This window comes from Sebastes fasciatus, chromosome 15, assembly GCF_043250625.1.
Source record: "Sebastes fasciatus isolate fSebFas1 chromosome 15, fSebFas1.pri, whole genome shotgun sequence".
NCBI classification, from domain to species: domain Eukaryota; kingdom Metazoa; phylum Chordata; class Actinopteri; order Perciformes; family Sebastidae; genus Sebastes; species Sebastes fasciatus.
The window spans coordinates 8,522,523-8,537,832 of record NC_133809.1 but is presented as its reverse complement, the minus strand read 5'-3'; the positions used below and the strand labels follow the sequence as shown (position 1 = coordinate 8,537,832).

At 36.3% G+C, this 15,310-nt stretch overlaps 1 protein-coding gene across 1 annotated transcript; it reads left to right on the top strand.

Annotated features, from left to right (window-relative positions):
• The first annotated feature begins 7,861 nt into the window (after positions 1–7,861).
• Positions 7,862–14,956, top strand: mbip (MAP3K12 binding inhibitory protein 1). The gene is made up of 9 exons (XM_074660881.1): positions 7,862–8,020; positions 9,090–9,206; positions 9,431–9,640; positions 10,194–10,290; positions 10,629–10,694; positions 11,140–11,298; positions 11,979–12,076; positions 14,225–14,263; positions 14,366–14,956. The coding sequence occupies exons 1-9, from the start codon at positions 7,913–7,915 to the stop codon at positions 14,471–14,473; spliced, it is 1,002 nt and encodes a 333-aa protein (XP_074516982.1). The 5' UTR covers positions 7,862–7,912; the 3' UTR covers positions 14,474–14,956.
• The last annotated feature ends 354 nt before the right edge of the window (positions 14,957–15,310 follow it).

Sequence of the window (15,310 nt, the reverse complement as noted above, 5' to 3'; positions counted from 1 at the left end):
ATTTCTGATTTGTTTCCTTTCATTTATCTCCTGTTTTGATCGGCGTATCTGTCTCTGGCAGACGGCCATGTTTCAGACGCGTCTCCATAGCTCTGACTGAGGATGTAATAACAAGGGAACTATCAACATACAGCCTCTCAGGGAAAGACTGCTGAGTGATTGAAGCACTCTGACTCACTGCACTTCACTTCGGCCATTTAGGCTCCGCTGGTTCCAGTCTGAGCTGCAGGGAGGACCAACTTGTCACCAGTTACTTGGTCATTCCTTACCCAAAGGGTGAGTGACCAAGTAATTACGTGTACTCTTTTCATTACAATTTAGAATTTTACTTCTGCAAGTTTATACTTCTACTAATATTGTACTTTTTGCTCTATTTATTTGACAGCTATAGTCAAGGCCATATCTACCAATGAGGGCACAGAGGTTATTTGGACAGTAATATTTCTTTGGACTTTGGCATGAGGAGGAGTTTTACACGTTATTGGTCTTTAAGGCTGATTGTAATATATTGATTTTTAGATTATCTTAAAATTAGACTTTCAAATTTGCATGAAGGGATTTTTTTTGGGCCACTTGGGGTCAGCAGAACAAACTGTAAAATCAATATTGACGTATTATAACCTTTTAAGTTTATATGGAGAATTTTTTTGCTATCAGTTGCCTATTTACACATCCATCAGATACATAAGCAGCAGCAAGCATCCTTTTGGAGTTTCTGGTCTATATCGCTCTGCTTTTAGCGCTGTTTTGATCTCCGCCTACACCTGAGGGAAATATCTGGCTCTTTAGCTGATCTATGTTCACCAGTTAGTCACTAGATTTGTCTGTCTGCTGTAATGTACTGCTGGTTTTTAGAGTTTTTTGCTGAAATCAGCTGCCTGCTGCATCAGGAAACAACACTGTTGAAAGTGGTGAGAGTGAACCAAAACAGTAAAAGTTGCAGGTTATAAAACCAAAACAATCAGATTAAAGACACTAAAACATCCCATAGAGCTGAGAGGAACTGCAGAGTCAAGTGATAATTCTCTGTGGTTTCGTCACAATAACGAACACAGTTATCTGACCTATGATAATATAGAAATGTTAATTGGTGCTTCAAGCAAAGAAGTTATAAACTAATAAAATAGCTGTAGTATTACTTCAAATTATATACATACTAAAGAGTGTAGAGTAGGCTTTGAAAAAAACATTTAATCCACAATGTAGGGAGATATAATTTACAGAAAATATAACTAAACAGTTAAATGAAAAAACAATATGTGAAATAGTACTTTAAGATTTTATATATGATGTAGATGATCATTTCACAAAATATGATAAACGGTTTAATCTAAAAGGTTGCATTGTATTTTATAAAATGTACAAAATCCAAGGCAACTAGACAACTGTACAGTATATAAAACTTAGCTCCACTTCATCCAGCTCCATCATTAAACTGCTGCTTACACGTTAATGCATCAGTAATAATAATCCTATATGTGAGTGCATAATGTATTATAAAAGCTGGAATTCTGCATAAAACATATTTTTTGTACTTAGGTATATTATTTTTTGTACTTAATATTTTGAATGCAGGACTTTTACTTGTAATGAGTATGTTTACATTGTGGTGCGGCTAGTTTTACTTAAGTAAAGGATTTGAGTTGTTTTTCTGAACTAAGGTCAAGAATTAACTTTGAGCTTTTGAGCCAACATGGATGACGAGGCCTTAAAGTGCTCAGAAACAAATGGAAATTTGAACATCTACAAACTTTGTCTGCTGATGAAAGCTCTCAAAAGCTACTAAATTAGCCCTTTTTGCTGACGTTCCCTTTCACCACTGATGCTGACTGAATTTTGTTAAATTATTTCTTCCAGTCCTGCGATGTGTCAGATATGAGATGACTAAAAAAAATTGCAGACAGTTAAAGCCATGTAATGGAAAACCATCTGAACATGGGGTCATGAAAGAGACCTCTTGAATCGCTCCATACGAGCAAGGGAACCTGTATTAAGCTGATTGAGCGGTTGCACATGGAAGGGCTGAAGTGCTGGTGGCCAAGCATCTTCCTCTTGCTGATTGGAAATGTGTCAGGAACAGCAGTGTGCTGCGGTAAAAGCCAGTTAATAACTTTATGAGGATCCTTAGTGCTTTGTCCATATCATTAATGCTCTTCACAGTCAGAAGTGGCTTAAAGCAATAACCTGTCTGCCTACCCCTGTGGCTAACTTTCAGTGGAGACTGCATTGCACAGGAGTGCGTGGTGTTTTCCCCATCACATTAACTCTCTGAGTGTTCGGTGAAGCTGGGTTTGTGTGAGCAGTGAAAACTGTGTATTTTATCTGTCTGGCTTTGGTCAGTGTGTCTTTAGGAATAGATAGCAATGTTGGTAAGTCGGTCCACCACTTTGATCCAGACTGAAATGTCTCAACAAATGTTGGATAGATTATCATGACACTCTGTACAGGCGTAGGATGAATCCTACTGACTTTGGATATGCCCTGAGTTTTCATCTAGCGCCACCAGTAAGTTGACATATCTGGATTGTGATAACTTTGCTGATTCCCGTAACTTTTCCCTCAACCTAATCAAAACAATTTAACTTAACAAAATTTTAATTTGTTCAATACTTCAGTTTTGTGACCAAACTAATGACGCTCATATCAGCCTCCGCTGGGCTTTGTGTTTCGTGCTTTGCTTGTAAATGTTACCGCTCGCTCGCTTGGTTGTTTTATTATTGTGAACTGTGTTCTCTTGAATATATATGAATAAGACTTTGGCTACGTTCCAAACATACCGCATACTAATTTATTTGACATACTATGTATTGGGACATACTAAATTGTTTTTCTGGCATACTAAATAGTATGGTAGTACCGGTATTGGAACGCACAGTTTGTGTTTAGTGCTAATTAGCGGATGTTAGCACGCTAACCAGTGAAACCAGCAAAATATCATAACAACTATTGGATGGATTGTCATGAAATTTGAGACGGATGTTTTCCATTCATGTTTCCCAGAGGATGAATCCTAATGTCTTTGGTGTTCCCCTGACTTCTCTGCTAGCACCATTTATGATTGTTAACCTTTTAATTTCTCCAATACTTTGATTTCTGACCAAATACCTGCAGAAATAATAACATTCCCATCAGACTCAGCTGTAAGCCTACTTCTACGTATCCTCATACAACGGTTCGTTTGATATCTTACGAATAGTTATAACTCGTTTTTTTGTGCGTTTTCCTACGAGTGTCCAGCAACACGGGACAAATGTCGAGCAACTCGTGTCAGTTACATGCAGTCTTTTCTAAATAAACTTCTGTTTTCACAGGAAACAACTTGGTTAGGTTTAGGCAACAAAACTACTCAGTTAGGCTTAGGAAAAGATCGACTTGGTTAGGTTTAGGCAACAAAACTACTCAGTTAGGTTTAGGAAAAGATCAACTTGGTTAGGTTTAGGCAACAAAACTACTCAGTTAGGTTTAAGAAAAGATCGTAGTTTGGGTTAAAATAACTGGCGGAAGTACAGAAGTTACATGACAAATCAACGTTGACTTCTGGTTTCTCACGGGGTACAAACACTAGTCTCCTGGGAGAAAGTCTGGTGTTTTTTGACCCACTCATCCACCCTGACCTCCTCCACTATGAGGCGTTTTTGTCGCTCTTTATACTTCCTGGTTCACAATTACGTGGATTACATGTAAATTGATTTTGTGGGATATATTATACGAATTACAGTATTTTTTTTAGGTATTGCTACGAACGGTGAGAGCAGCCTGCCTACTTTGTGTTTAGTGCTAATCAACACTAAACTAAGATGGTGAACATGGTAAACATTATAACCTACCTGCTAATCATCAGCATGTTAGCTTTCTGATGTTAACATTTAGCTCAAAGCATCGCTCTGCCAATGTTACAGCCTCAAAGAGCAGCTAGAATGAACTCATTTGTAGACTCTTGAATAATGAAATAACCAGGCATTTCAACATATTTTATCCATTGTGATGTTTTCCTGCTTCATAGCGAACAAGTGGTTCTCTTCTCATGATAAAAGATAGTTGTTAAAAAACATTAGTTGTTAGTTATTAAAACAACATTTCTACATGTTCGGCAGCTGCTGTGGGGAGCTGAGCCTCAAGGCCACATGAGAGGAATACATTTAATTATTCCCCTCTCGGTTAAACGAGACAAAAAACCTTCCCACTGCAATCCACTTGGCTCTCTACATTGTGCTCCCTCTTTCTCCTGACCCTCCCGTCTGGCCTTTACTCTGTCTCATGCTCTGTCAACATCATCTGCCGCTGTGGAGCAGACGGGCTCAAAAGCGGACCTTTTTACTTTCCTGCAGGTGGCTGATGTTACTAAGGCAAGAGGCAGCAACAATCCCTCTTCACTCGCCGCCCTCCACCACCTCCATCACCACCACCACCTAGTTTCCTGTACAGCACCAGGTCAAGACTGCATTCTTGTGTGCCAAAGTAGAACATTTTCCACTGAACTTACATGGAAAACCACAAAGTTATCTCAGTATCAAACTCCTATTCAAAGCAGTATATAAACAATTAACATTTTATGTGTAACGTATAATGTTTATAACACTATAAAACAGTTTTGCAGACATTTGAATGCCACTTAATTCTCCTGTGGTTCCTTTTTTTTTTTAAAGAATCGCAAAAAATTATTTGAAAATGCATATTATTGCACCTCAAAAACTCTTGTCAAGCACATATAATAATAATTTACTTCTAAACGCGCTAAACTAGAATGCCTAGTTTGTGTTTTAAATGAGTTTCTATAGAAACAAATTGTTTAAAAAGGAGATACTGGTAACACTTTACATTAACTCCCCTGTTTAGCATTTTATAAGCAGTGTACAAACACTTGGTTTATAACACATTATAAATATAGCTGACAGCTGATATAAGGGAATTTTTAAATGTTTATTATTGTATTTATATTTTACTGTGTTATTATTCAAAGTACTGTTTATATATTTATGCATCAACAATCCAATAATATAATACAATACTGACAGGGCCTATTCAGCATAATGAGTACTTTTACTTTCTGATACTTGAATTAGATTTTGTTGCAAATACTTCTTTAAAAAATAAAACTTTAAGTGACATTCAAAGACTGCATTGTTCACAAAATTTAAATTTGTTTTAAAAAAAAAATCGGTTTTATATATCCTACTCTTTCTCTAAGCACATCAAATCACAATCCCAGTGCCAGTTTAAAGAAAAGAAAAAATCCCCACAGCTCTCGGGTCTGCAGTCAGGCAAATTAAATGAGCAGTTTTTAAATTTCTGAGCTCCTCGCTGTGTGGGAACATTCAGCAATGGCACAGCATGTCAAACCATGTCAAGTGTTACAGTTCCCTTCCTGTTTCAGGGGGAAAAAAATATCACCCCAGAGATGAATTAACTAAAAAGGCTTGTCTTCAGACCCCTTCCTAAAATGATTAACCCTTCTAGAGAGCATTATTGAGTTCTGAGTGGTTGTGCTTTCTCATTGCCTGTAATTGTTCTTTTTTTTCTGTTGTTGCCTTCATCAGTCTCTCTCCTCATTATATGAAAAGAAGGGAAAAATGGCTGAATAGAGGAGGGAGATTTTCCCACAGTCACTCAACTCAGAAAAATCCGCCATTATGGCCAGTTTCCCATCCCAGTGCCCTGCTGCACAGTCCGCCGCGGTCTGAGGGACAATGCTCTTATAATTGAGTGACCGTTCTTTCTCCGGTTTGAAAAGTAAATTATGGAGAACACAGTTAAATGTAGCTGCAAATCAGTCCAATCTGCAGGTAGCCATGTCTGATTGTTTCTTATTTGACTGCAGATATAATTTAGAGTGAAAATCCTGAGCAATATAATGTACGATAGCTTTTTTTTTAGTTGTATCCTCGGCTTATTGTGTAGTTAGTGTAGCTACACGTATAATTATGCTCATTTGAGTGAGTACAGACAGAAGATCATTCATCTTGTATTTCACCAATTACTGAAAGGCTGATCTATAGTATGAGCCATGTACCACTGAGCCTTTTTAACTCTTAATGAGAACAAAGTGACATTATTATGCTGACACCTCTTCTTATAATATCATCATTACCTGCAACATCCTGCATTTATTTTACAGTAATAGGGGCCAAGCAGGGCAAATGTATTTGATGTAGCTCAATTCATACACAGGGCAGTTTCAAAGTGCTTTACATGCATTCAATGTAATAAAAGCAAACTTTAAAACAGTGAATAAAAGAACATATAAACTAATTCAGAGTCAATCCAGATATAAATTTTTTTAAAAGACAAAAAAATAGAGGAATTAAAGAAAAATAAAAGTGATAAACGTGACATTAATAACAGGAATTTAAACTTACTTTTCAAGGTTATAGAGATGAGGCACACATTTGATTCTCTGGTAATTTGTTCCATAGGTGGTGCAAGTTACTGGATACTTTGCAGATCAAGATTTTACAATCAAAAAATAAGAAAGAAGAAGTTTAGAAAATATGATTATTTATGAATTAAACTACTTAATAGTAATAATAGTAATCGTAATCATTTAATATCACATGTATATATTATGATATATGTCATACTGTTACACTTGTGCAAAAGGAGTACTTTTATGTTTGATGTTTAGATATATAGATAGATATAGCTATCTATATAGACTTTATTGATCCTCAAAGGGAAATTGAGGTATTACAGCAGCAATTTACATAGATCACAAAAAAGGTGCATCACTCACACAAAAGACATGTATGAAAAACACTGTATTTACAAATCTCTATATAAAAGTACATACCAACTACTTTACACTAGATGAGCAGAAATCTATAGTGCAACATTAAATTACTATAAAATACTTAACAACAAATAAAAATAAAAATGATCACATTGAAAGTATTCCTATTAACAATAAAAAAAAAACAGTAGCAGATAAAGCCAAACATAGAAACATAATTTTTTCTTTAAACAGGGTTTATTTCTGAATTCTTTCAATAAAACTCTGACAATCCACTGCACAAACATGTTTGGACTGATAGATATCCTGCCCCCCCCACCCCCCATTACAATTCCCAGAGGGCACTCAACAAAAAAAACAAAAAACAAGTGTACAAAAATAAATAAATACACACAAATATAGAAATAAAATAAAATAGTCATAGTTAAAAAAAATAATAATAATAAATAAATAAAATAATAATAATAATAATAATAATAAAAAAATCATAAATAAATTATGATAAATTGTTAAGATAAGATAATATAAGATATGATAGAACTTTATTAAACCCGAAGGAAATTCTTGTGCCAGAGATTGCTCAAAAATACAACAAAATTACAACAAGTTCAAGTGTATAAAATACAAGTGTATAAAATAAAAAAGTACTATTTCTAGCACGAGTGCCTAATAGAATAACAATTAAGTAAGATACATTTAGTAAAATTAGTAAATAAGATAAGACAAGTAAAATAAAAAAGGTAAAGTAAGCTAACAAACAGAAAAATAAGTAATATTGCACATGTTAGACAATAATATTGCACACAATGAACAGTGATATTGCACATGAGAATGTAAAAAGTACTATTGCACATGATATTGATATTATATCTGTACTCAGTGTCTAGTGTTTTTAGATGTCTTGGACAGTGATAAATATAGAAAGATTACAAGCAATGCCGAATAGAGCCAAATAAAGTGAATTAAGTTATTATTAAATTGCATTATATAAAACTATAAATCTAAAGTAATAAGTAGTATACTGTAGTATACTAAAGTAGTACACTGTGTTTAATTCTGACCCACACATCAAGGGTTGTGACGTGTACGCATGCGTGTTAGCTCCTACAATCACGTGGTCTCATTCCAGCCAATCAGCGGTCAGTATTCTGCAGCTGATCAAGTCCTCCAGCTGTTTGGACCTTAATGGCGGAGACAATGAAGCTGAGTGGACACCACGCTCCTCCTAATGAAGCCAGCTACAGGGACTGCATGTGTGCGGTACTGAAGCTGTTGTCAGACTTCGGCAAAGAGGTTTGTTTGACATTGTTTTGAGCCCTCATGTAGCTTCGAGAGACGTTTCTTTTCGTCCTTTTGGCGTGTTGTTAGCTAACTAGCATGCTAATGTTTTTAGCATCCAGGTGTAATTTAGCAGGATTGTTTAGAGATGATCAACTTTCAAGCGGGTTTGCAGCAAGTTGCAGCAAAGTAACAGTGCTAGATTAATGTAGTTTTACTGTTAACCAGCTCATAGTTATCTACACGTTCAGACGTGGCGAAACCAGCCACTTAGCCTCATCTACAATCTCTTAATTACACTTAACTCTGTTTAACTGTTTACTGTTTATTTGTTTTGCACAATTTAAGACTAAACTATATATTCTATGATATGAGCTATTAGAGGAGAAGTGAGAAAAGGGGTAGGGAAATATGTTTTAATTCTAACTACTCCTTTTCAGACACTAATACTCTTGTTTATTATTTTGAATCTGTTTTTATTTATTTTATGTTCGAAATAAAGTAATTCATTCATTCATTCATTCTATACAACAAAACAAAAACAAAAAAAAATGAATAATATACAGTGCAGGAAGAGGCAAAAAAAAAACCACTGGGTTTATCTGAAGCCTCCACCTAGAGACAAGATTAATATAAAGAAATATGAATACATAATGAACTCTATAAGCCTTTTTTCATAGAAGACGTTTTGACTAGTCACAGTTGGAAAAGCACAGGTGCAAATAATGAAATGAAATTAATGTCTGAATTCCACTCAGCTGCTTCAGTGCCATCGTTTTAACACCTGTGCTTCTACTATGATGAGTCAAATGTCTGCTCTAGCTCATCCCTGCAACGTGTATTTAACAGTTTACACACTGCAGTTCTACATGTATAAATCTCCTTATACCTACTCAACCTTCATCATGTACATGAACTATATCTTTTTTTTTTTTTTTTTTTTACAATTTTGGCTCTGAATAAAGATTTATTTTCAACTCATCGACTAATCAACTAAGTGATACAATTATGATAAACATTGAATCTGCTTTACACTAATGTCAAGGGAAGTGTAGCCTCACTTTGTGTTTTTTTTTTAATCCAGCTCAAATTAAGTGATGCTGCTTTCAGAATAGAAGTCAACATCGATGCTGTGGATCTTCCATCATCTCCAGATGCTCGTGTGTACAGCTGTTTGCAGAAACACATCACTAAATTACAGGTGAAGTGGCTACATTTTGTTAAATTGCATGATTTTATCTTGTTAATACTAAAAGGGTTTGCTGACATACTTTTGAATTGATGACCAATACATATTATTTGAGAATGCACAAGGCTATTTTATAATGTATAATACCCTTTTATGCTTGTTAGTAAGGGTTTTTAATTAAGAAATATTATTTGTGCATTGATGCAATATTATTTCTGCCCCAACTGTTTATGTAGGCTGTTTCAGAAAGCTTAAAGACACAGTTGGATGCTCATAGTGATGCATCATCTACAAAAGACACCACATCAGACGATGCCGTCACCTCATCGTCCCTCAAAGAGCAGACGACTGCACCGTCTGAGCACCATCCTCCCAGCCCAGAAGCTGCAGAAAGCAAGGCGGCGGCTGATGACATCATGGTTCAGATCAGAGCCAGGAAGTCAGAGGTTGGTCTCCGTCAGCAGATCTGTCAGCTGTTCTGGCAGTGACATTTTTAGAGCCCTCTTTACTCTCTGTCAAGCAAATGAATAATCATAAGTAATTGCTCCCAAGGATGTGCACATGACGTGCCGCAGTGAAGCAAATGTTTGATGGAGATCTGATAAGCCGAGTTCAGCGGAGAATAAGGGGTCCTTTAGTGCTGTGGTTGGGTAGAACAGGCCCACATTGCTGGAGGGCTTTGAGAGAGGGCCAGGTCCTTGATGGATTATGAAGTGGATGCTCATTACTCTGAGATTGCATGTGGATGAAGGACAAGAGGCCCCATTCTGTTGTGCAGTTATTTTGGTAGCCAAGCAAACAGTATTCATATTCCATCATGTGCTGATGGCAAGCAATTCAACTTTTTTGGCTACCTGGAATAATTTCCTACTACATTTCTCATTCCATGTAAATTACTGTTTGCCCCAGATCATTACACTCATTGCATTCTTGACACCTATCAATAGCTCATCAATCCTTTGTATCTTATTATCTGTCGTCTCTCCTTTGTAACCCTAGATTGAGCGAAGAATATCTGCATTTATGGAACGCAAGCAGATGGAGATCAATGAAAACAATGTACGCGAGTTTTGCAACGTGATCGACTGCAATCAGGGTGAGAATGGGAGAGAGGTTGGGGGGCAGGGTGGAGAGGGAGCCTGCACACAGATTGCCAATGTTTGGGAGAGAGCTGATTTCCACAGGCGAGAGGTCAGGCTGAACTGCTCCAAGAGTGGGGCTGAAGTAGCTAACACACTCGGCCTCAAAACACAACCAGCTCCGTCCAGAAAAACATGAGACAGAGGGCATTTTTTAAAATTCAAAGCCTATGTGACACACCAGTTCAGGACACACTGATGGTAATTTTAATTTAAGCGATGTATATAAAATGTTTCTAATCACTTTTAATTACATTTTTAAATTACATTCTAAAATTATTTTTCTCTTCTGTAGAAAACAGCTGTGCCAGAACAGACGCAGTTTTCACTCCTTATCCAGGTTTTAAAAGCCACGTGAAAGGTAAGAAAATAAACGTTTTCCACAAATGTCGGTGTGACCTTTTAACAGGTTTATTTTTATGAACTGTAACCATCATTTTTGAAAGTGCACACGTCATTTTTTAAAAGTCATAGGTCCATAATCCTTAAAATTGTTAAAAAATGACTTGACAAATGACTAGAATTATTTATCTTTTTTGGTTTATATAATACAATTAGATTCAAATGTCACTCTACAGTACATTATGTGTCATGACAAAAATCTGTTTTGGGGTCAGCTTGATGGAAGAAATCCTGAACAGATTCATCACTGTAAATTAATCTAAATTACTTAACAAATGTCAAGGGTTTTGAAGGACCCCTCTATACATCTGCATGCTTTGTACATGGCCTTAGACCATTCTGATAACTAGTCTCTGGTTAATATAATTGCTTCTGTTTATGTGCTATGCTCCTTGACTGGCTAGTTACACGGGTGGTAAACACTTACGGACCCCAGACTCGTGGTGGGGGAGGCCAAGGAGAGGCTGGGGATCAGCAGAGGGGGCCGATGGCAAGAGACTGCGGAAATGCAGCGATAGAAGAACGACTTTACAACATCGAGACTCACCTGAAACTCCCACGAGGTCAGAGAAGGACAAAGACACAATGTGTCTCACTGTATGTTGTTTGAAAGGCTCACATTTCAATACAGATACTTTTAGATTAAACTCTATAACAGATGTTTATTTGCAACTAAACTGAAATTTTTGCCTTTTTTTTAGAAAAAGTCTGTTTTAATTGCTATTAATCTATCATTACAATGCATAGGAAATGTAACACATTGAAATGTGATTATGAAGGCATTGCAGGCTGTATGCAAAGTAGGGCTCACAATATCAGATTTTCACAACACAATTATTGTGGCCAAAAGAATTCACTAACTATTATTATTATTATTATTATTATTATTATTTACACAATGTGTATTATTAACATAATATCAATATTAAATTTTTTAAATATCACAGTCATCGTCAATACCTGTTTATCGCGACACCCCTAATGCAAAGTATAATTTATCTGGAATAGTTCACTTGTGGTGAATAACATAAGAAGTCAATGTTTTAAAAATAAGCCAGTTGATTAGTTTTACCTGATATAAACAGTGGGACATTTTTAACTAAGCCACCTTTTATAATGACCCTGCTACTCTTTTACACTTATCCACACACCGTACTCACAATCTCCACCCACATTTTTGGAATTTGTCATGTAAAATTATCATTATTAAGACTTTTTAAACAAGTGTTTTATTCCTTTTTAGCTGGTCCAGTTCCATTGAGTGTGTACCAGAGACTAAAGAAGCTGGAGGATCGTATCCTGGAGTTGGAGGGACTCTCACCGGAGTACTTTCAGTCCACGGTGAGTGTTGTGGCTTTGAAGTAGATACATGAAAAGCACTTAATGTTTATTAGTCAGTGTTCATACACAGGCCTTTTTGGACTAATGTGCTATTTTAAACTTTCTGTTTAACTTAATTTGCACATATATAATCAAGTTACTAAAAGTCATAGATATACTCTTCAGACAATGACTCACACTATGAACGAGAAGCTCTCGCAAAAGCATTTTTTGTTCGTCACGCTCTCCATCAGTTCGGGCATTTAATGTGTATGATGCCTAAATTGTCATGTCGAATATTGGTTTGCTGTAGGCCAAATCATTTCAAAATGAAATCTACTTACTGAGAGGAGTTTGTGGGTGATGCTAATGGAGTTTCCCCTCATATTCCCCAATACTTCAACACGTTTCCCTCCTCGAGTTACACTTAAGCTGATTTGAATAAAAAATGCAACGTGTGTGGTTAGATTTTCTTTCATTTTTAGGTCACTGCAGATAGCGCACTCGAGAAATTACTACTTTTTACTACACCATGCTTTTTTAGAAAAGCACAGACTCAAAAGATGGCAGTAGGTAATTCATTGGACTTCATATAGAAGCTGATAGATTTCAGCAGAGTCACACAGACTCTTAATTCCCCATCGTGAAGGAGTCTGTCCAGCGTGTGTTTAGTTATGTGAGTGCTTAAGATGCTGCATGTCTCTTCACACTGGTATCTCTCAGCACAGCATGCTGCTTCTGTGAGTATGCTGCTCTCCATTTGCTTTTGACTCACTGCATGTTTGTATGAGCAGAGCAAGAGATGTCGAGTGTCTTTGAATAAACTGATGGGGTCTTTTATATTCGGAGTACCACTTTTTTTTTTTTTTTTTTTGGCAATTTCTGAAAATACTGTAGTTTGGTGTTTGCTGAAGAGCTGCACACAGTTGGCCCTCGATTTCAGGAACAACATTTTAACACTGAACAGTAAAGGAGGCTCCTTAACAAATTCCTGCAGCAGCTTAATAATAAACAATTCCACAAGGTTTTACAGTTGCAATCAAAGATGTGGAGTAAAAACGCATTTCTCAGAGCAGGTCTTACACACATGCCATGTAACCATGGTATCCCTTGTTCAAGTCTGACAGAGGACATTGTCACATGTTGTACCCCGCTTATCTCTCTTCCCATGTTTACCGTCTCTAGCTATTGTCAAAATATCCAATAAAGGCAAAATAACATTAAAAAAATAACCTTAAAATTAATTTAATACTAGGGTTCCAATTGATCAAAATATTTAATCGCATGATTGTCCATGATTAATCGCACATTTTTTATCTGTTCAAAATGTACCTAAAAAGGAGATTTGTCAAGTATTTAATATTTGTATCAACATGGGAGTGGGCAAATATACATACTTAATGCAAATGTATGTATATATTTATAATTGGAAATCAATTAACAACATAAAACAATGACAAATATTGTCCAGAAACCCTCACAGGTACTGCATTTAGCATAAAACATATGCTCAAATCATAACATGGCAAACTCAAGCCCAACAGGCAACAACAGCTGTCAGTGTGTCAGTGTGCTGACTTGACTATGACTTGGCCCAAACTGCATGTGATTATCATAAAGTGGGCATGTCTGTAAAGGGGAGACTTGTGGGAACTCAGGAACTCTTTGAAAATAGCCATGCCATTTTTTCCTCGCTAAAATTTTGCGCAAATTTTGAGCGTTATTTAGCCTCCTTCGCGAAAAGCTAGTATGCCAGTATCTTAACTCTAGCTTTAAGACTGAGCCCGTTACAACCTCCAAAAGATAGATTGTGTTAAAGAAAATAGTGACGTAAAAAATTGTGTTAAGATGTTATCGTATTAAATTTGACAGCCCTAAAAATTACCTTAAAATGAAATGACAATATATTGTATATACTGTGCCTGCTGTTCTTTGCTAATAACAGTTCACCTCTTTGTATGTCATTAAGTGGATATTAGAAAACTCCAAGCCTAAGTTTTGTTTTTTCTTTCCACTGTATTGTGTCTCTGTCTCTGAGTAAATTCTTTTCAGTCCTTGAGGTGAAGTAAGACGGGGAACAGACAAGTACCTCAGTATGCTTCTCAAAGCTCGAGCCAGTTTAGAAATTGTACCAATTAAAAAGGTCTAATGTGTATTTTTTTTTTGTAGAGTCACCTGCACAAGCGACCAAAGCCATCCCCTGCTCAGGTTAGTAATTGTTTTGTTTCCTTTCACTGCACGCTGTAAGTGGGGGTTAGGTTTTTTTTTTGTGATCGATTGATCAGTTTTTTTTCTTACTTTGTCTTTCAGGCCTGTAGTCTGACAGAGTTGGACGAGAAGATCAGTGCAGTGAAAGCGGCACTATTGAAGAGGGTGAATGAATTCTCGCCTGGATATGGAACAGAGTGTCCACTGTAACATCCCCACACACTAACACTCCTAACACACTGTGTCTGTTAATGCATCATTGGTTTCCTTTTGTGTTCCTCACCTCTTCATTAGCACCGCTCTCACAATATGATATCAAAAATACGGAAACATTTCATATGAGCTTCATTTTACGGCCAGAAAAACTGTATTCCTTAAAATACTTTTGTAGTTAAATCAAGGGTGCTCCGATCAGGTTTTTTGGGGTCGATCACAGATCGCTGGAAGCAGAATCGGTTTATGCGATCACGGGGTCTATTTCAAGAATTCAAGAGCAGGCGAATAAATATCGTAAACGTTTTCAATTCAAAATATTTGCGGCATCTGATCAGCTCTTCTGATGTCTTATAGAGACCACCGACCGATCAAACTATTTACAACGAATATCGGCCGATAAATCGATGACCGATTGATCGGAGCACCCTTATGTGATTATAATTGTTCTGTAAATAAAGATTTTTTCTTTCATGTAAACTTGGGACTTGTAATTGAATCATAAGCTTAAAGGCAGAGTTGGTAATCTTGAGAAACTAGCAAGAGTACACTAGATATTTTTAATATGATTCCACCTGAAAAACGTACTCCAGTGAAAGTAGCCAGCAGCACTAGCTCCAAAAGTCCCTAAATCTAGTGAGAAACTCACCCAAGTTGGAAACACTGTCATAAATAAGTCATAGTGTATTATGTCATGGTATAGTATGCCATTAAGAGTCATATAGTATGTCATACAGACATTTTTATGACATACTATACTATTTTATTTTTTACATATTTATGACGTGACTTTTTTATGATGTACTATACTATGACTTTTATGACTCTTATTAC

What these genes read in the sequence shown, in the direction of transcription:
- mbip (XM_074660881.1), top strand. Translation starts at nt 7,913, where the DNA reads ATGGCGGAGACAATGAAGCTGAGTGGACACCACGCTCCTCCTAATGAA. An exon ending in CGTGATCGACTGCAATCAGG is followed by an intron (nt 10,291 to 10,628) that starts GTGAGAATGGGA and finishes TCTCTTCTGTAG; the next exon opens with AAAACAGCTGTGCCAGAACA. An exon ending in CGGAGTACTTTCAGTCCACG is followed by an intron (nt 12,077 to 14,224) that starts GTGAGTGTTGTG and finishes TTTTTTTTGTAG; the next exon opens with AGTCACCTGCACAAGCGACC.